The 21,365-nt window shown below is 62.2% G+C and overlaps 1 protein-coding gene across 2 annotated transcripts in view; it reads right to left on the bottom strand.

Moving 5' to 3' along the window:
- The window catches only part of CDH4 (cadherin 4), a 111,848-nt gene extending 95,553 nt beyond the window's left edge, over positions 1–16,295 (bottom strand). For both annotated transcript variants that reach the window (XM_040988147.1, XM_040988146.1), the window contains exons 1-2: positions 16,233–16,295; positions 14,504–14,615 (exon numbers count right to left, since the gene is read on the bottom strand). In XM_040988147.1, the coding sequence (XP_040844081.1) occupies positions 14,504–14,615; positions 16,233–16,289 (169 nt within the window). In that variant the 5' untranslated portion in view covers positions 16,290–16,295. The remainder of the gene's footprint in view (positions 1–14,503; positions 14,616–16,232) is intronic.
- Positions 16,296–21,365: the final 5,070 nt, after the last annotated feature.

Genomic DNA, 21,365 nt, shown 5'->3' with positions numbered 1-21,365 from the left:
GGAGAGATAGTAAGTCAAGACTTACAGGACTGAAGTACAGGCCAACAGGTAGTCTCACTGGCGCCTCGGGGCTTCAGATAAACAGCTGCCTAGCTTGTAATGTGGTGTCAGGGACCCAGAATCCCATGGACTGAATCTTAGCATGGTGTGAGGGACATAGCAATCCAGAGTCCAGCCTGGTCCAGGAAAATAGCCACTGAGGCAAAGTCAGTCCAATGGCAGATGTGCTGACCACTTGAGTCAGAGAACAGTGTTGGTGGCAGAGACGTGTGGGTCAGACTTATCTTGGCCAGTATCCACTCTACAGTTCCAGGTCAGCAGGATTAGTGTTGACCATTCAGTGCTCTCCCCTGGTCAGCAGCATGCTCAGAAGCCATGTTCTGCAGACAAAGGCAGAGGCTGCCCAGTGCTCAAGCTCCCACTGCAATAATTGTCATTGTTATCCAATTATGCTCTGGATACCTGAAGCTAACACAGCCCACAGAGGGGCAATTTCATTAGACTAAGACCCACTTGTCTTATTTTACCTTGAGAATGGCTTAATAAATACACCGAGCAAGCCCTAGCACACAGGCACAAGATGAAACATACTTTGGCTTTTCTATCTCACACCCATCCATCTCCAGTTATTATGCTTCTATATTTTCTTGCTTGTCCATTCCACCCTCTTCCTCCTCGGAAAAGGTGAGAGAAAATGCACCTCCTCTCTCTCACAAGGAGTCCTTCCTATTAGGCTGCATGTGGGCACACTGAAGTATCTGTCTGCTCCAGTTCCAGCAGGCACAGTCTCTGCAGCCACTGCACATGCACAAGCACAGCGAGACCACATCCGGGAAAACATGGAGAAACACTGAGAAACGCCGTGTCACTGCACATTCCAATAAAGCAAGGTGACAGTGGAGCTGGAAGTAATGACTGTGACACAGCTGAAGCAGAAGGGAAGGGGACGGCTAGTGCAAGAAGGCGAGATAAGAGGTCACATTTGAATTAGGAAGCTCTGGAAAGTTCCCACAGATGAGAAAATGATCTGGAAGTGATCTGCAGCAGCTGAAACAGGGCAGCAGAGCAGGCAAGGGTCACACCAAGGCCATCCACTATTGGTACTTCCAGCTTCCAGGGGTGGTGGGGGCAGTGTGGGGGCAGTGGGCATGGCACAGGGAAAAAGGGAATGAGCCAAGGGGACCTGGTATTGGGTGTTTGTGATTCAATGGGTGGGAAGCACAAGCCTGCAGAAGTTGCAGATGCTGTAAGAGTCTCACAGCAAGCTGTCTGCAGCCACTGCAACAATGAAGAACCTGGAGAACCATACGGCTTTATGGAGGGAAAGTCCACCAAAACAGCCCTGCTCTATGACCTGCTTAGAGCCACCACAACAGGCTCAGTTTCTATTGTCTAGGATCACCATCCTGGGCCTCCACACAGGTCCATCCAATTGAAACAGCTGATGAGGAAGCAGGAAAGCCAACAACAGAGGCATGGGTCACCAGCCTGGTGGGGGTGGGCAGGGAACATCCCTGCTGCTGTCTTTAAAGGGGGTGTAGAAGGCAGCAGCTACATGGAGTGTCAGTTTTTCTCTGCTCTGGGTTGGCCTTACAATCCCCTCCCCACCACCCAACCTCAAGGGAACCGAGATCAGAACCTTGACCAAAAGCACCTACTCACTGCACATCAAGACGCTTGCCACAAGTCTCCCCCCCCCCCCCCCCCCCCCCCCCCCCGCCCCATGGAGCTGATCTACAACTCCAACAGCAGAGAGAGGCAGAGGGACACACTCAGCATGAGGACAAAACCACTGAGAGAGACAAGTTCACTTCACAGGAGCAGAGAGTGGCAGAAGGACACGCCCAGCACGTGGATGGAACCATTGAGATGTGTTCACTTTCCAGGGGAAGAGAGGCAGAAGGACAGGCCCAGCACGTGGATGGAACCATTGAGATGTGTTCACTTTCCAGGGGAAGAGAGGCAGAAGGACTCGCCCAGCACACAGACAAACCACTGAGACGTGTTCACTTCAGAAGTGCAAGTAGGCACCTCTGCTCTTCCACTGTAGCTTAGGAGTTCAAACAGAAATGGGACTTTAATTTATGCTCAGGAAAATAAAAATAGATGAATAGGATCCAAGTGAAGCTTCTAGAAGAGGGAATTTTTGGTTTCAAAATGGCACTGGGAGCTTTCCTACACAGGTTATCATTTTAACATTGCAAAGGACTAGACTTACTTTTAAATAGTAAAATGGCAATTATCTCCACATGTCCCATATCACCACTCTGCAGTGCTCCTGCATAACGAACTGACTGTCAGCGATACAGGCAGAGTGAGCGTGTCTGTGTTACGCCAGACGGCCAGCCTTATCAAAATCCAACTGCATTAATCCTTTTTCTTACATCAGAAATCAAATAACTTCCTGGAGAGAGGCCACAGTGTCAGCAGCAGCGGTTCCAGGCGGAGACAGCAAGTTGAGATTAAACTGTGCAATATGTTGCAGGAAAGGAGATAAGCTTTGCCTTTGCCCACACGTATGCTGAGATGCAGGGCAGTTCAGAGGAGCCCAGAGCAGGGTCCCCCAGTTTCACACAGTCTTACCGGGGTGTTTCCCAACCCTGAGGAGGACTTGGGACAGCACGCTCACGGGTGAGGCCATTTCTTAAGGAAAGTACTGAGCTGCTTGGTATTTAAGCTGGGAGGCAATAATATTATTCCAAAACTGATAAAGGAGAAATTCAATAAGAGGGTTCCTAGATAGCTGCATGGATGGGCTGCCTTCCTGATAAAATAGGCACCTTCCAAAGCGAGGAGACAATACAATTTTCTGCCCAGTGGAGAGGAGCAGATAGGCGGTGGGGCAGCCAACAGCCTCCTTATCTCAGAGCAGCCCCCCGGCTCCCTGGGGTTACAGGAGTGATTAATTGGTGCCTCCTTGAGGCTGCAACCCAACGCCTGCTGGGGGCCTTGCTGTACGCACATCAGGAAGGATAGCTTTCTGGAACATTCCCTTTGGGGCCCAGGAACTGGGCAGGTGTCTGAGGCTGCTGGTGGCCAGCAGACCAAGCAGGCTGAAGCCAGCAGTGAGGTCTCCTGGGCCTCTTGCATACAGGGAGACCGCACTATTGTAACGCAGTGCTAGGACACAGGAGTGGGCAATGGTGTCTCACAACAGCCCACTCATGCTCCTGCCCTGCCCTGCCCTCCACCCTGGCCTGCCCTCTCGTGGCAATACACACGACCGCTACAGGCGGAGCTGGAGCCTCACCCCACCCACCCCTCCCCAGCCGAACCCTGCCCTGTTGGGGCAGAGGGATCTCCCACGCTTTATCTTACTGCTCAGCTGTGAGAAGCTAGGCCAGGATGCTCTCCCACGGCAACTGACTCATCTTGTAGGTGCTGAAGAATCAGACTCTGAGCTGCTGAGGCGTCCCACACCATCAGCACAGCAGGGCGTGTGTCGGACTGGGCCCAGTGCTGGCAGAACTGCACACCTGCCGAGGCGTCCCACACCATCAGCACAGCAGGGGGTGTGTTGGACTGGGCCCAAAGCCGGCAGAACTGTGCACCTGCTGAGGCCTCCCACACCATCAGCACGGCAGGGCGTGCGTCGGACTGGGCCCGGCGCTGGTGGAGCTGCACACCTGCCGAGGCCTCCCACACCATCAGCACGGCAGGGCGTGTGTTGGACTGGGCCCGGTGCTGGTGGAGCTGCACACCTGCCGAGGCCTCCCACACCATCAGCACGGCAGGGCGTGTGTTGGACTGGGCCCAGTGCTGGTGGAGCTGCACACCTGCCGAGGCCTCCCACACCATCAGCACGGCAGGGCGTGTGTTGGACTGGGCCCGGTGCTGGTGGAGCTGCACACCTGCCGAGGCGTCCCACACCATCAGCACGGCAGGGTGTGTGTCGGACTGGGCCCGGCGCTGGCGGAGCTGCGCACCAGGGACTCTGGCACACAAGATGGCTGTGGGCACGTCCTGTGCTCCCTCAGCAAGGCTTCCTGTCGCCTGGGGGCCAGAGCAGCACCCCACGGGCTTGGCGTGACGTGTGCAGAACACCAGGCCCAGAAGGTGTTGTAGTCCACGTTTCCTCCCGCTGAGTGGCCTGTGCTCTGCCTGCCCACACGTCAGACAAAGCAAAGGAGACAGGGAAGCAGGCAGTGATGTTACAGGTCCCCCATCTGCCACCTGTTGTACCTTTTAAAACCCTGGAAGGTTCCAGAACCCATCTGGAACTCCAAGGTGATGGTGTCCCCATTGTCACTGCACAGGCGGCCACCAAAGCCCGTCATGGCCACCCCAAGTGGACACTGTGACTTCAGGGCAGTGTCACAGGGGCTGTATTCAACACCAGCTCCCTCCTGCCAACGTGGCGGAGTCAGAACTGAGTCTTGGCACAGCAGCGTTATGAACTGTGAGCGGAGAGGACCCGCAGAGTCCTAAAAACCACCCACGAGAGTTCGCTTGCCGCCCAGGAGGTGTCTCTGCGGGGTCCCTCAATCCCCACAGCGACAGCCCTTGACATGCACGCCGCCCAGCCATCCCCTGCGGAACACACCGGAACTTCAAAGCCCCTGCAGTGTCGGCAGCATCCCATTCCACCCCGTTACCGACATGAGTGGGGACGGCGGGAGATGAATGCCCACAGCCATCCACTCTCGGGCAGGTGCCCGCTGTGCCCCACAGAGAGGCACGCCTTACACCTGCACGGGCAGGGCCTCGCCTGTCCACTGCTTTGAGGAAAAGCCCATCTTCTCCAGGACAGGCAAGTCCTATCACAATGTTGTAGCTTTCAGACCTGCTTTGAGATTCTAATGTTTTTATCTCAAAATGTTAAATGCAGATAATACTGCCGCATAATCCCCTCTCTGCGCCTGAGGGAGCAGAGGAGAGGTAACTTAACCAGAACACCACGAGCCCTGCGCGCTCAGGAGCCACGTCCTGCGCGTTCAGGGCGTCCAGGCAGCGTCACAGCACGTGGTGTGATCTGGGCACGCCCACACCTGCTGCCAAGTCCCGGTCACGCGGCACTTACACGCCCAGGCAGCCCTGCCCAGAGCGACCCTGAACAAGCCGCTCCACGCGGGTGCAGGGTCCCAAGGCTTTGGGCCATTCTCCACTGCTTTCGCAGGCTGCTCCACTTTCCATTTATTCCATTTTACTCAATTTTAAGTAACAGTTGCCACACAGCAGTATGTACAGGGCAGCAAGGGGAACTGTCCTGGGCGCAACATAAAACTGTCGGGCGCAGTGGCCGTCACTCCCACGGAATGGGCACGGCCTCAGAGCTCTGCGGGCCACTCGTGTCAGGTGGGGGCGGGGTTAGAGTCCAGGGGAAGATGGCAGTGGCCCTTTGGCCATCATGGAGCCCAGCTCTGGGACTCTAGGGCCCGTGGGAGGAACTGGGACAACTGACCGGAGGTGGCCACAGTGCAACTGCTGCGCTGGGAGTGGGTTGAGGGTGGTCGGCCCTGCTGTGTGTGCTCGCCCCGCCTCCCACCCTGCTGGATGCAGCAGCCAGAGGGCAGCACAGCCGCCCCGCCCCCCGACTCCTCCAGTGGGGCAGGTATTGGACCCCCCTCCACCGGAGCCTGCAGGACCAACGGGTGTCCCTACAAGTGACTCCTCCAGAGCCCCTTTGAACATCCAATGGATGCAGAATTCAAGCACCTGCCACATCTGGTCCTGCCATAGCAGATGTTTCCTGCCATGCTCCAGCACCTGACCCTACCCTGGCTCTGGCTGTGTGTCCCCAAAACTGGAGCAGGGACAGAACACATGCAGCCAGGGGGGCTGGCCCTCTATGAGCTCAGAGCCCCTCCTTACTCACCAAGCTGGAGAGGAGGACGGGGGCTGAGGGACCTGGTGGCCCACCTCTCGGCTGCTTGTCCCTCGCAGAGGCCGGGCTAGACCTGTCCTCTGTGCTGCGGGTGCCAGGGGCCCGCCTGCGAATCAGCTGCTGCGTCCTGGAGCCCCTGTGCCAAGCTCTTGTCCTCACCGGCCTCGGCAGCCAGGGAGGGAAAGCATGTGCTTGAGACGCCAGAAAAGAGCCACTCGCAGCTGGAAGCAACATCTCCTGGCGTTTCCACAGGAGAGCAGTTTGGGGAGAAGAGGGCACATTTTGGAAAAGCTGACGCAGGACACACAGCAGGTGCACTTCCGCCACTCGTCACCAGAGGGCGTGCACCTGTGCCCTGAACAGCGGGCTCAACCCACTCCTCCCGGGGAGCAGAACGTGGCCTGACCGGAGGTGCATCCGCGATCCACATCACAGAGCAAGACGTGGGGATTACAGTGGCTGTGCCTTGGCGAGGGACATGAAGCCCTGGATGGCCACGCTCACCAGCTTCATTCCAGAGACGCCGGCCTCCAGCCTGGCTTCACCCCAGCTGGTTACCACCTGCCCAGAGTGGCTCCTGATCGTGCAGTGGCTGAGGTGGGCAGCCAGCCTGTGGGTGAGCCCAGCTCCTGCAAGGCCAGGTGGGACACTCCAGGGCCTCACTGCTAGAACTGCCAGCTCAGTGCATGGCGCCTGTGCCTACTAGATGGACACTCTGCCAGTCCTGGGGCTCAGGAGGCCCAAACCACAGTGTGGGTCACAATCCCGGGCCATGGCAGTGGTCATCTCTGGAGACCCCAGATGAGGCTCCTTCCTGGGCTCCCCGGCTCTGGTCGTCCTAGGGGTCCCCGGGCTGCCTCCCACCTGTGCCTCTTCTTCTCTTTGTCCCAGAGTCTGCCTCCCTCACCTGTCCCTTGCACGGATGCAGGGCCTCGCAGGAGAACATCTCAGCAGATGTCACCCAAGACCCCTCATCCAAACATCACCTTGAGATGTTAGGCAGATACCTGTTTGGGGTCCCCTGCCTGAGTCACTGTGGGAGCTGGGGAAGGGTCCCCCCACTTCCCGAGTCACTGTGGGAGCTGGGGAGGGGTCCCCCACTTCCCGAGTCACTGTGGGAGCTGGGGAGGGGTCCCCCCACTGCCTGAGTCACTGTGGGAGCTGGGGAGGGGTCCCCCCACTGCCTGAGACACTGTGGGAGCTAGGGAAGGGTCCCCCCACCGCCAGAGTCACTGTGGGAGCTGGGGAAGGGTCCCCCCACTGCCAGAGTCACTGTGGGAGCTGGGGGAAGGGTCCCCCCACTGCCTGAGTCACTGTGGGAGCTGGGGAGGGTCCTGGAGCTTGTCAGATTCACAAGCACCCCCCCAAAAGGCGGATACCCCACTCTCCCACTCTCCCACTAAGAGGCCCATACAAGGGAAGCTGCCCATTTGTGCGCTCTGCGCCTGTCCCCACTGCCTCCTCCCAGCCAGGACTGTCCACTGCAGGCTGTCCTGTCCCCAACATCCTGGTCACAAATGGCTGGCACTTCATACCTTCCATGGCGCTGAGACCCTGCCGTCCCCGGGGCCAGTCATGAGTGCTTCTACACGCCAAAGATGAGGGCCAGGCTGCCATGCTCAGAGGCATGGAGAGGCACTCCCCACTGCACAGCATGGCATCTGCATGCCCACCGAGAGGGTGGGACGGACCGCACTTCACTCCAAGGGGGAGCTGCACCTGCTGCACACATGGGGCAGGCTCGGTGCGCCCAGCTCCACGTGGGCCTAAGAGCCAGGCGTGCGGAGGCACCAGCAGACCTGTGGAGATTTATCTGTCACCAAAGGCTTAGCTTAATCCCTCCTAAATCCCACCGGCTGCCAGCAAGAGCACCGTGAGAAGCGACAGTGGGAGCTGTCAGGGCCGACAGTGTGGCGCGTCCTGGGCGTCTCAGAGCTGGGAGCCCAGCCCACCGCAGGTGGAGCACAGGGGGATGGCCGTGGGGCCAGAGCTGCCTGCGAGGCAGGGCTGTGGCTCCACCCCATCACTGGAAGTCCTCTGGGATCTTTGAGGGGGTGGAGCATGCAGGGGCAGGAGGGCGGCAGAGCACGACTGGGCGTGGGGGAAGTGGGGGTGGCAGGGTCTGGGGGTCACAGACAGGAACACGCATGTGCTGGGGCACCCCAGCCACCAGCAGCCCCCTTGCAGCCCAGCCCTGCTCTCTGCTGCCACCTGTGGCCACCCGCCCGGGCGATGCACTCAGATGCTCAAGGTGACCAACTTTGCCTGGGATGATCATGCACTGCCTGGAGCCACCAGGAGAGGGCGCCCCACCAGGACCCTCAGGCACCCACCCGCGGCCCTGCCGGACCGAGACCCCCAAAGCCCAGGGCTCTGCCTGGCTTTCCCTGAAGGGTTGGCAGCGCTTGGGCGGCCCTGAGGCCAAGGTTGTGCTGCTCTGTCCGGAGACGCGGACCTTCAGAAAGTCACCTCCACAGAGAAGAGGTGCGTGGGCGTGCGGGCATCAGCAGGGGTCCCAGGGCTGGAGGGAGCGGGTGGGACCCTCAGCACTGTCTCCCCCTGCTTCCCATTTTCACATTTCGAGCCACTTTTACACTGGTGCAGATCTTGCGGTTTTAAAAACACGAGTAAATAATCCTTGCAGGGCTGCCTTGGGCACCGGGGAGGTCCAGGTCCCTGGCAGTGGGCAGGGCAGAGCCTACTGCAAAGGCTGGGCAGCAGGCCACCTTCACAGCTCCACCACAGCCCCCACACAAACCCAGACCCAAGGGACTCCACGCCTCCAGCAGCACAGCCCGGCCTACCCCAGGGTCTGCAGAGCTGGCCACCACGAGCCCAGCCCTGGGCAACTGGACAACTACAGGCTCCGCACCGCGTCTGCCAACCTTGGGGCTTGGGAGACCCGGCAGCCCACACATGGAGGCATTCACCATCTTGTACAGGGGGAATCAGTAGGGCAAGGCTGTGCAGTGCTGGTCCCAACAGCTAGAACACATGGCCACGCTGAGGCCCACCTGGGGGATCAGCCTGGGGCACCCACCTGGCAGGCCCCACCTGGGGGATCAGCCTGGGGCACCCACCTGCCAGGCCCCATCTGGGAGAGGAGCCTGGGGGACCACCTTGGGGGACCAGCCTGGGAGATGAGACTGGGGACCTACCTGGCAGGCCCCACCTGGGAGATCAGCCTAAGGGACCGGTGTGGGAGCCCACCCTGGGAGACCAGCCTGGGAGATGAGCCTGGGGCACCCACCTGCCAGGCCCCACCTGGGAGACCAGCCTGGGGCACCCACATGCCAGGCCCCACCTAGGAGACCAGCGTGGGGGACCAGTCTGGGGACCCACCTGTCAGGACCCTCCTGCCAGGCCACACAGCGAGCTGCCACAGCAGCCTCTGGAAGCCAGTCTCTCAGCCGTGGCTGTTGTCAGTCCAGAGGAAAGGTTCTGCCACAGAAGGGCTTCGGTGAAGATTCCTGGATTGTTGAAGGCTTGCCTCCCCCCAAACCAGACCACGTGACCCGAGGACCCCGAATCTCCAATGTTCTCAGCTGACTGAGAATTGTGCAGGAAGCAGCCTTTGTGCTGAGACTGGGCTGCCTTGCTGGCCAAGCGTGCCTGGGGGTGGGGCGCCTGCCCTATCAGTCCCCCTTTAGTAATTGGGGCCTAAACGTGTCTGAGCACCAAGTTCTGTTAGGTTCCTTTTCTAGTTAGGTCTGTTTCTGGGGTTGGTTCCTGTAGCTCATGTCACTCCCCATGTCGCTTGGAGCCCGGTGATTGATCCCCAAGTCCCCTGTGACCTGCCATCAGAGTAGCATCTATGCTGTTGTTTAGTTAACTAGTCACTCTCATTTGCCTGCTTGCCCTGCAAAAGCACGGTAGGAGCTGTCCAGTAAAACAGAGTGCACTGGCTCACCTCGCCGGTGCATCCTGTGTCCCCAGTCCTCTTGGCGTGGTCATCACACCTCAAGTCCCGGTCCCCACTAGAGGGACCCCAAGACTGGATGCTCTATGTGCCCCCAAGGCCTGAGCCTGGACTCCGTTAACCTGACAGCTGCCCAAGCCCCGCCTCCCTGTGTCACATGACCCACTGCCAGTTGCCCAAGCCCCGCCTCCCCATATCACATGACCCACTGCCAGTTGCCTAAGCCCCGCCTCCCCATATCACATGACCCACTGCCAGTTGCCCAAGCCCCGCCTTCCCATGTCACATGATGCACTGCCAGTTGCCCAAGCCCCGCCTTCCCATGTCACATGATGCACTGCCAGTTGCCCAAGCCCCGCACCCATATCACATAATCCTCTACCAGTTGCCCAAACCCTGCCTCCCTGTGTCACATGACCCACTACCCCACTCAGGCTCTAGCAGGTGCCCTGTGATGCCCACTGTGAATGACAGGAGGGGTCAGGGTCTGGTCTCCCCCCATGGGTGGGGTTGCCCCTTGCAGGTGCCTGGGTTTTTGCACTGTGGGCAGCACCTGCCCCTGGGGATGAAGGGCCCAGGTGCCACCTGCCCTCTTGTTCAGAACAAGATCTGGGGACCTCGCCTTCACCTGAGCTTGCCCTCATCAGACAGGGGTTCCCATGGGTGGGCCTCCTGCTCCAGCATGGGGCCAGCAACACCCTGCCAAGGACAGCCCCAAGAGGACGCCAGGCTCTGCGGCTGCTCTGGGTACCTGCACCGGGCTGGGGTCCAGCTGCTGTGTCCCGGCACTCTAGGTGACATGCTCCCGGTGCAGCTCCACTGAACAGAGAAGGCCACCTGCCACGCTCGGCTCTGCTCCCGGGCCAAGTGGCTGCCCACCCCAGTCATCATGTCTGAGTTTTAGACAGAAAGAAGAGGGGAGCTGGGGCTGTGGCGGGCTGGAGTCTGCTCCTTTTTTGTAATAATAACAATAAACAACTCTCCCTAGAGGCCTAACCTTGCTAGACACCACGGCCTGGAGAGAGGCCGCACGTGCCGTCGGTGCGGGAAAGCAGGGGGCTCAGGCCCACCGTCCTTCAGTGGGCCAACACTGGGCAGACCTGCTGGAGGGGGCGTTGGCTGGGGGTGGGCCACCGGCACTGCCGCGGGGGAGGGGCTGGGGTCCCTGCCACTCATTCCGGTACTCCCACCGGTTCCGCTCACTCCGTAAAGCTGTGCCGGCGTGTTCTTGCCTGCTCGCCTGTCAGTCACCTGACTGACACGGCAGGATGCTGAGCAGGGTGCCCCGCCGAGGTGCAGTGTCTCAGGTACTGGCACCTGTGACAGGGTGGCCCTGGTGCTGGCCAGCAAAGGTGTGTGACAGCTGTCCATGAGGCGCCTGTCCCTCTGTGGGCCTCCCTAGGACGGAGCCCCCAACCGCCATGCCGAGGGGGTCTGCTTGTCTCCGTGGTGACGGAGCGGTCTCCAGCAGCCACCACAGAGCACTGCTGTGCCGGGCAGCCTCCCGGCCCTGCTCAGCCGGCCTTGTTTCAGCCAACGGGGCTCTGCCGGGGATCTGAGGCGAGTGACTGCCCTCCTGGTGCATGGTCCCATTTTGTCCTGCTCCAAAATCAGCTATAGCTCCTGGAGTTGCAGCAACCAGTCTGCCATGATGCAGCCACGCTAGTCCAGGACGGTAAAATGGAAAGTGTCACAGCCAAGCATGGAATAAATCCACTGCCCTACAGCCTGTGCGCCTGGCCAGCTCTCTGCACTCCCCGCTCTGTGAGGCAGAGGAACTGGACACAGGTGCTGCCGTGGGGGGCGTGAAGCCCCTGTCTGGTGGAAGGGGGTCCTTTATCGAGGGTGGGCTTGGTTCTCACTGTTCTGCTTCTATTCTGACTCCTGCTGACTTTGCACCTGCAGCAGGTCCCTGCCAGGCATGTGGGAGAGCCAGCTAGCGTGCCCGGCTCCTGGCCTCAGCCCGGCCCAGCCCTGGCCACTGCAGGTGCTTGGGGAGTGAGCCAGAACATGGAAGCCGTCTGTCTGTCTCCCCTCTCCCTTCTCCATCTTTCAGGCAGACGAAAGCACAGGGCAGGAAGAGCCTGCCACTGGGGCTTCTTGTGGCTGAGGCTGCCATGAGAGGAGCGGACGGGGGCCAGGGCACCAGGCTCCTGCCCGGGCTGGCTCACTGCAAGGGACCGTCTCCCCTGAGCAAGCAGAGCCCTGAGCCAGTGGAAGCTGGGAGAGCGAGGGCCTCTCCAAGGAGCCTCATCCTTGCCGCGGCTGGCACCCCTGCCCTGTCCTACACTCCCGCCGTGTCTGCAGGTGCAGCTGGTCTCGGTGGGCGCACTTGCCAGCGCCAGGCAGGGTCACGGCCTGCAGCTGCAGCCTCGGGTGGGCCAAGGGGCATGAATTATTACAGAAACAGAAAAAGGCACCAGCTTAGCCAGTGCCCAGACCACGGCGGGGTTCAGAGGCCACTCCCTCTTAGCCACCGTGGCAGGGAACCCCACTCACAGCCAACAGCTTAGAAACACAGGGTAGGCCTTGAGGCCCCCCCCCGGTTCCCTCTCACAGCAACCAGCTGCCCGGCTGACACATGCCCTCTGACCCGGGAAGGCCACGCCCCACGCCCTCTGACCCGGGAAGGCCACGCCCCACGCCCTCTGACCCAGGAAGGCCACGCCCCAGCCATAGGCACGCCCCGTTTCCACACCTACCACTTTGCCTCCACAAGTTCACAGCATGCGGAATTTGTTACCCTATTGGGGAGAACTATTTTAAGCCTAATTAGCATGAAATTTTTAGAATGCAAATGCTTTTCATTTAGACATAAAACAAAATGCCACGACATTTCTTCCACCCATTTATCATAAACAAGTTAATTACTGTGTAACAAATCGCTCCTGCTGGAATTGTAGTCTGTGTGCCGAGGACTCCAGCGAGCTGCAGTGGAGTCTGGCCGTCACACGGAGCCCGGGCTCCCGTGGCCCACGCGGGTGTAAGCCATGATTACGCTTCACGCTCTGCTTCACCACGGCCTTGGGTGTCCACAGCCTCCTGCCGTCTGTGAGCGGACACGGGCACCTTGGTGTGCGTTCTGGCCTGTGCGCACACGGCTTGACCTCCACGCGTGCAAAATGCCTTCCTGGGTGAGAGACAGCTCTTTTTCACAGCACAGCAAGCAAAGCTGCTGCCTGCAGTGCCGGGATCCCACGTGAGTCTGGTTCCTGTCCTGGCCCCACTGCTGTTCCAGCTCCCTGCTAACGCGGGGTGGCCCCTGCACCCACACGGGACACCCGGATGGAACGCTGGCTTCGGGTTGGTCCAGCCTGGTCATGCTGGTCACCTGGGCGTGAGCCAGTGGATGGATGCTCTCTTCCACTAACTCCCTCTCAAGCAAATAAACACTTCTTGCTATTTTTAGAAAAAAAAAAAAAAAAGCAGATTGAAGCGGGTGGGAGTGGCACAGTCAGTGGCCCAGATGCCACAGGCCCTGGGGCAGGGCAACAGCTGCCCCAGGCCCACCCCAGGAGCAAGTGGGCAGGGGGAGTGGTACTTGCCCAGCACCCACCTGCTGCTCGAGCTCACCTGGGTCACCGCAACTCCTCCCCTCAGCCCATGAGCAAGCACTGCTCACTGAAGTCCTGCTGGCTGTGGTCCCGCCCCGTCCCCGCACACACTGGGCAAGCACCGGGCTGGAAGCGTGGTGCGGGCGGTGGGGCCCACGGAGAAGTGTTAGAGACCATGCTACTCCGAGCGGTGCCTCCAGCAGCGAACGCTGAGGCCCTGGCAGACGGCAGCCATGCCTCAAGGAGCAAGCCACAAGGACGGCCGTGCCCTCAGCCACGGCTGCGTGCACACGAGGCCCCCACCAGCATCCCCCCCAGAGCTGCTTCCCCAGCCTGGGTCCCAGCTGCTCCTCGGCCAGCTGCCTGCAAAGCTTTCTTTGTTTTGGTGATCAAAGAATGAGCAGGACCACGATTGACACAACAGAAACCGACCCCAGCGGAACACACAGTGCAGACTCACAGAGGCCGAGCTAACAAGCCCGCAGCACAGGCAGCGGGGAGGGGGCGAGCGGGAACTGCTCGGTGGCCGGAGTGCCTGCGGGCGTCTGCCAGGACACCCCTGCATGGACTCACAGATGCTCAGGGGGAACGCCGCATCTCTGCAGGGAAAAATCTCACGTTTTCTAGAACACAACACTGGGGAGAGGCCGACGGCCAGAGGACCGTTTCTTTGCAAACACCAAAATTCACCTTTTGCAGCTCCCTCTCAGTTCCTGCCCCTTCCGCTGGGGTCAAAGGCCAGCACCTTCTCACTGCAATCTCTCAGTGTGGTTCCCTGGGCTGGGAAGGGGCTCAGAACACTGCTGGGCCTGCGGCCCCTGGTCCTGCTCCCGCCGTCCGCGGAGTGGGAGCTGAAACAAGCGCCCTGGCTGCGAACACCCGAGTGAGCGGGCTTACCGGCCGCACCCCACATGCCTGCTGCACCACGCGCTTCTAGCCGAGGTGCTGTAAGAACCCCAGGCTCCCTGAGAACACACAGTGAGGGCATCTCCCCACCTGCGCCTCTGGGTGACACGGGGCCCCAGCTCCAATCCGTTGCACAGGAAATGATTCACCTCACCCAGGAATGACAGGGTTTCTGAATCAGTCACATAGCCAGGATGCCGACGCGCTGGGCAGGCAGAGCCCTGGCCCCCCACACTGACCCGGCCTGGCTGGCCATCCCCGGGGACACGGCCCCGCCCGCCTGCACCCCAGTGGTCCTACCTTTGAGCAGCTTCCCTCCCTTGGGGATGTTGTGGGAGACCCAGGCCGTGTAGCCTTCTTCTGAGAACCCAGCCTTACAGGTCCCTTTGGCTACAGGCTCCTCCTGGTGGGCCTGAGAACAGAAAGGAGGGAGGTTAAAGCAGGAAGGGTAAAGAAAAAAAAGTCGACAGAAAACCACTCCTACCTCTAGCTCCGGGCCCTGGGCACATGACCGGGCTAAGCCTTCGGGGCATCCAGCCCATGGGGTCCTGGCCCCGGGTTGCGCAGGGGATGGGCGCAGAGGGGAGCCAGGGCAGCAGGACCCAGCCCCAAGAGGAGGGGGCTGGTAAGAGAGCCACGGCGCCCCTACAGCTAGGGTTAGGGTTGTGGCTTCTCCAGGTCCCCTCTGCAACGGGAAGCGGACAGGAGGTTTCAGGGCTAGGTCTGCTTACTGGTGGGGCTTCCATCCCTGCCCTTGGCTGCTGCTCCCCCTCGGAGCGCCCCACCTCCCGGGACAGCCCTACCGGGACACCAGCGAGAGCTCCGCCAAGGAGTGGGCAAGACTGGCGGGCAGGGTGCGGGGTGGGAAGACTGCCTCGTGGGCAGCTGGAGGCGGCCAGGCTGCGTGGAGCGGCGGAGCACCCGCACCGGCAGTTGCGCCTTCGCGGGGCCGCCAGAGCGGAAGGCTGTTCTCCACTGCCGCTGCAGCTCGCGGGAGCTTCGGTGCCCAGGGCGGCTGCCCAGGTGCCCTGGACCCTGCCTAGAAATGGCTAGGGCAGTGGGGAGAGAGATTGGGAACAAGAGAGAGCAAGCCAGGGAGTAGCGGGGTGCGGGCAGGGCCAAGGAAGAGCTCTCTTCCCGACCCTGCTTGGGGGAACCAGGCAACCTGAGCCCCGCGACCGGGGGAGGCCGAACTCCTCCAGGAAAGTTTCCGCTCGCCCCCGGGGGCGTGTGCCCAGCACACCCCTTGCGCCCACCTGCTGGGAGCTGGCTCCAGCGCCTGCTCATTCCCGAGGCTGCCACCACCTGGTCCGGGAGAAGGCAGCGCGGCCGACCGGCCACGAGAGGGGGTTCCTGCGACTCCCGTGCCCCACTGCCTTCGCCCAGGGGCGCCGCTAAAGCAGGGGCGCATGCCGTGCCCGCATCTCCCGGGCACGCAGCAAGCGGGGGCTCGGCAGGAAGGCCGTGGAGCCTGCTCACTCTCCGGGCGCAATCCACCCTGCGCGCCGAGTGCCGCTGCCTGGACCCTCCGCGCCGGACACTCGGGCTGCGACAGGCGATGGAGGCTCGGGTGCCCGTGGTCCACTCCAGCCGCAGCCCGCAGCCGTGGACTCAGTGCTGCGGAGCCCAACCTCGCCACGGGAGAGGTCGGACCAGCGTCCCCGCCCTCCGCCCCTCAGTCCGAGGTGCCAAGCACCCCACAACGCCCGCAGCCCCGGCCCTGCTGGGCTCGCTAACTCCGGAGGTGCGCGGCTCCCGGGCGATGCAGGGAGCGCCGGCTCCGCCAGCGGGCAGCCTGCCCCGGGCGGACGGCCTGAGCTCCGGGCAGCGGCCGCGGGCACGGAGCCGCCGAAGGATGCCCGGCGAGTCTCCCGCCCGCTCCTGCAGACCACGGGAGCTCGGAGGAGCGCGGGGAGCCGGGGCTGCGCGCAGCAGCGCGAGCCGGGAAGAGCCGACCGCCCGGCTGGCTCGGAGGCGGCCCCGCGCCGGCCCCGGCTTCCGAGTGGCTGGAGCGGGGGCGGCAACTTACCCGGAGCGCGCTGGAGAGCGACAGCACGACGAGGAGCACGCCGGAGCCCGCGGTCATCTTCCCGCCGCGCCCGGAGCCCGGCGCCCGGCGCCCGCTCCCCGCCGCCGCCTCTCCGCTCCCCCGCGCCGGCCCGGCGCCTCCAGCCCGGCCGCGCCGGCCGCGCTCGCCGCCTCGGCTCCGGGAGCGAGGCCAGGAGCGGCCGGCGCGCTCCCTCCGGCCCGGTGCGTCCGCCGGCCCCGCAGCCGCCCGCGCCTCTGTCCCGCGCTCCGAGCTGCAGGTGGAGCGGCGCGGCTGCCCGCCCAGGCCCCGCCCCGCGGCCCGGCCCCTGCGCTCGCCCGGCCTGACGCGGCCCTTAAAGGCGCCGCGCCCGCGCGCCCGGCCCGGCTCCCCGCGCGCGCCTCCCGCGCCCCCGCGCTCCGGCCCGCTCCGGCCAGGGCGCTCCGAGCCACTCGGGCCGGTCGGCGTCCGGGGAGAGGGGCGCGGGGTGGCGCGCCGGGGACCGCAGACCACCCCCACCCCGGCCCGGCCCAGGGTGGCCGCCTCCCCGGGCCTGCGCACCGTGCGGGATGGGCGCTCGCTGGGGCCCAGAACTTCCCGCCGGGGCGCTTGCACGCTGCGCTCCACGCTAGGCCCTCTTCTTTCGAAGTCCGGCACACAGGCCTACCTCGTGGGCTTGCGCCAGCGGCGGGCATCTCAGAGGTCACTACCCGGAGAGGCCAGCAGATGAGGCCAGAGGACCCGACAACTCGGCCGGGCCGGGAGCGCCGGGCCTGCCCAGGACGGGACGCCCCCAACTCTCTCTCTCTCTCTCTCTCTCTCTCTCTCTCTCTCTCTCTCTCTCTCTCTCCCCATGCGCTGTGGGTGGTGCCCTGTCCGGCTCCATTCCTGTTGGCGCAGCCAGCCAGCCGCTGGCGGGTCTGGACAGAGGAGGCGCCAGCAGGGTCGCCGGGCCCCCTTGGCTCCGTGAAGGGAGATAATCGCCAACGTCGCACAGTGAGTGTTCTGCCCGCTTGCTCTGCCCCAGGAGCCGCCAGGGACAGCCCGCTTGCTCTGCGCCCCAGGAGCCGCCAGGGACAGCGGATTCCTTGCTGGAGGTTTCGGATTTTCTTTGTCTTGCAGGGGAGGCGCTGGGTGTCCAGAAAGCCTTGGTGCTGTTTGGAGCACCAAGGTTGGAGTTCACCCAGGCGCCTTGCAGGATTGGGGGTGGGGGGAAGCCTTGCCCTCAGCCCTGGGGTGTGTGGGGGGAGGGCATGAGTGGGGACAGCAGCAGCTGCCTAGGGCCCGAGAACAAATTCACCCCACATCCACATGCGGGAGCGCTCCAGGGCTCCGTCAGGTACCCAGACCTTTCAAAGACCCCTTTCTTCCTCACTGGCTCAGCCACCTGCTGGGCCACAGCTGCAGCCTGATGAGCCTCCAGGGTGATGCCCGCTGAGCACTGCCAGGGCCATCCTGGCCCCCAGACACCGCCCAGGGGCCGGCAGGTGAGCAGAGAGGGAGAGAGTCCTGGGGCCTGGGCAGGCGGGACTGGCGCCTCCCCACATCTCCTGTTGACTGAAGCCACTCTGACTTCCAGCCAGCCCAGCCCATGTAGGAGCTTGGTGCTGATGAACCCGCGGGTGTCTTCTGTCTGTACAAGGGGGGGATGCTTTCTCTCCCACTGAGCAGCGAGGCCCAGCCAGGCGCAGAGGTGCTGGCCCAGGTGGAAGCAGGGGTGGGTCCCACATCCCACCTCAGACCCCAGTGTCCCTGTGTCCCAGCCCCAGTGTCTTGTTAAGGAGAGATGCCGGGCAGCGAGGGGCTCTGCAGTGGCTTATGAGCGCTCACGGGTTCTGGAGGAAGGCTCAGGGTTGCAGAGAGGGGAGAGTCCAGCTCGGAGCATTGGCTTTTCAGCTCCAGGCTGCCGGGGGGGGGGCTTGCTTCCACGCAAAGGCCTGGCTCCCTCATTTATACTCAAAAGGTGGGGCCTGCAACTGCCCCTGCCCGGTGACCTGGGCTTCCTGGCATAGAGCCCCTGATCCTGGGACAGCCACCTCTGACCCACAGAGACGCCTGTGCCCAGGGCAGGTTTCTGGGCTCCACCTTGCAGGCCTGGCACTATGGGGAGAGGGCCTGGCAGTTCCTGCACCCTAGCGACTGGGAACCCCCAACCATCCCACAGATTGCATATTCCCAGAGCCGCTACCTGCCCTTCCCCCACACCTATGGCACCTGAGCCACAGCCTGTGAACCTGGGCCTTGAGGGAGCAGGTTGACAGGCCCCTGGCAGGGCTGTTGGCACAGCTGGCACCAGCCTGTCCAGTGCAGGATGGGGACCTGCTCTTAGGGGGGCGCTGCACTGTCTTTGTGTGGATGAAGGGCCTGTGATGGAAGTTAGCTTCTGATTCTTAGATAAAGGGCTGTCCCGTGGCACAGCAGCACGTGCGTGGCCATTTCGTCCCGTGGCACAGCAGCACGTGTGTGGCCATTTCATCCAGCACCTGTGAACGCTCCTCTGCCAGGGTTTGCCTGTCTACCTCCTGTTGGGCATTGGGAGGGACCCACATGCAAGTCAGTGTGAGGGGCAGGGGCTGGGGAAGGGCAGGGGAGGGGTAGGGGAGGGGCGGGGCAGGGCAGCACAGGGCAGGGCAGCACAGGGCAGCGCTGGGAGGGGCAGGGGAGGGGAGGGGCAGAGGCTGGGAAAGGGCAGGGGAGGGGCAGGGCAGGGCAACACAGGGCAGGGCAGCACAAGGCAGGGCTGCAGGAGTTGGCATTGGCTGCTCCTTCTGTCCGGGTTCATTTCCCATGGTGTTTTCTGTGTCGGTGTCAGACCGTGGCTGTTTAAGGAGGGAGACAGTGGGAAGATGCCCCCAGGTGTGCTGGGGGAGGGAAATGATGCTGAGCGGCAGGTGACCAGGTGACCACAGTGCTGGCCCTGGCAGTGTGTTGGGAGCTGCTCACTTTGCTGCCTAGCCCGATCAGCTCAGTCCCCGGGGACTGGGGACTGGCGGGCCCAGGCCTCTGCATTCCTCCCTGCTGGAGCTCCCGTGAGGAAAGGGGCAGACTGGAGATGAGGGCTCCTCTCCTGCTGCCTCTCCCTGTGTGCCGAGGGGCACCTGCTGTCCAGCAGGTCTCGCCGGGCAGGTGCACAGCATCCTCACCCTCCTGCAGGGCAGTGGGCAGGGGTGGGGCTCCCTCCGCCTCGGTCCAGGTTAGAAGGGTTCTGCGGTGGAGAGAGGGGATGTGCGTCAGGCTTAGTCCGCGCTTGGCGCCCTTCCTCAGGGGCTGGCCCTGTTGCTTTCCTAAAGGGTGGCGGCGTGTTCCCAGGGCAGGGGCCGTGGGGCTGCAACCAGCTTGGACCAGCCCAGCGGCCGGGGTGGTGGTCTCTTTGCAACCCCAGCATGGGCTTGGCCTGAGTGTGCCAGAGTACGTGGCTGTCAGTGGGCTCTGCAGGATCAACGGGCGGTCTCCTCCACTCAGACACTGCAGCTCCTCTGACAGTTGGTGGCAGACACGGTGACACTGGCCCCAGAGCCGTGGCCGAGTGACAGCCGTACAGGGGATGGCTCTGTGCTGCTCTGTCTCCCCCTGTGGCAGTGGGAATCTCACAAAGCTGTCAGGGCGGGGAGGGGGCCGAGGGAGCAGCCTTGGCCAGGAGCAGTGTGGGCAGGTGGTGCCCAGCCTTGCTCTGCAAGCTCACCGTGCAGATGACAAGTTTGGTTTTGGCATCAGCTATCTGCACTCCTGGCTCAGGAAGGTGGTTGGGGGGAGCCCCTGACAGGAGGGGTGCTGGCGCAGGGCTTGCTGCATGCAGCTGGACCACCATGTCCTTGGCCACACGAGGGTGGCACATGGCGGAACCCACTTACCTGGGGTCGGGCTCTCCTGACTTGCAGGGGAAGCTCTGTGATTGTCAGCCGGCCGGACTGCAGTGTGGGATCTGGGCCGTGCGTGGTCGTCAATGGGAGGAGAGTCGGTGCTAATTCACATACATGCGTGCCCAGGTGCGGCTGGACCCGGGTGTGCCAGCCTGCTTTGACCAGTGGGCTCTGCCTCCTTGGATCTTGTACACGCTGGCTTCATGTGCACAGCCAAGTCACCACCCAGCTCCTCAGAAGCCCTGGCGCTGCAGCCCAGCCTGGGCACCGACGCTGTCTCAGCAGGTGCCACTGCCGGCCTGACAGCACGCCCTGATGGGTGGGGCAGCTGGTCAAGCTGAGGCTCGCCCAGGGCAGTGTGGGATTACCCAGGGGAGGCCAGGGCCCCAGTGCTGAGAGGAGGACAGTACCACTCCCGTCACACCAGCGCCTGCAGGGCCTGAGCACCGCTCGGCTGGACATGGGACCCCCACAGGTGTGATTGTGGTCATGGCTGCGTTTTGGACAGTGGGGTCATAGGTTCATGTGTTTGCATCATTCCTTGCTGTCCACTTGCGCCCCTTGGATGTCAGCTTAGAATAGGAAGGACGGGTTTGCTCTGCACGTGCGGTGCGCGTCTGTGGTCATGCTGGCTGACCGGGGACTCTTTGTGGTGGCTCCAGGCCCCTAGGGAGTGCGTGGGAGGGGCCCTACTCCGCTTCTCCCCTGCGAGATGCCTCCTGCTCCGGCCAGTGAGCAGAGACCAGCTGGAGCCAGTGCTTCTAAATCAATACAGAAATGACAGTGATGCCATTTCACCTTCATAGGGTGCAGCTCAAATGGGCTGGAGCAACAAAACTGAAATTAAATGGAATTTGGGGAGTGACAGCGGCGGGGGCCAAGGCTGGGGAGGGGTGGGGGAGGGGACCTGGTCCTTTGTAGCACAGAGTCATATGCAATCAGAAAAAAAAAAGTCTTGCCCAGATCTGAGGCAGCTGGCAGAGGTCCAGGACCCAAGCAGACAGTGAAGTTGTGTTTACCCAGCATGCTTCAGTAAACTTCCAATCTGTTTACAGGTATGCATGACAAACTGCCTTGAACGTGTGAGTTATTGGTTCTGCTATAAATGAAATTAATACGATGAGGTGGAGGAGGTGTTAGAATCACACGGCCCCAAAGCCAACTGAGCTTGGAGAGCAGGGTCGGTGTTCAAGTGGGGGAGGTCGTTTGCCAGCTATGGTGGCGCAGCCACTGGCCCGACACCCTTTGTGCCCTGGAAAGAGGAAAGGCAGGCTCC

Source organism: Ochotona curzoniae, unplaced genomic scaffold (assembly GCF_017591425.1).
Source record: "Ochotona curzoniae isolate NIBS_2020 unplaced genomic scaffold, NIBS_Ocur_1.0 contig_48, whole genome shotgun sequence".
Lineage (NCBI taxonomy): Eukaryota > Metazoa > Chordata > Mammalia > Lagomorpha > Ochotonidae > Ochotona > Ochotona curzoniae.
The sequence above is the reverse complement of the archived record's forward strand: the minus strand, read 5'-3'. Positions and strand labels throughout refer to the sequence as shown.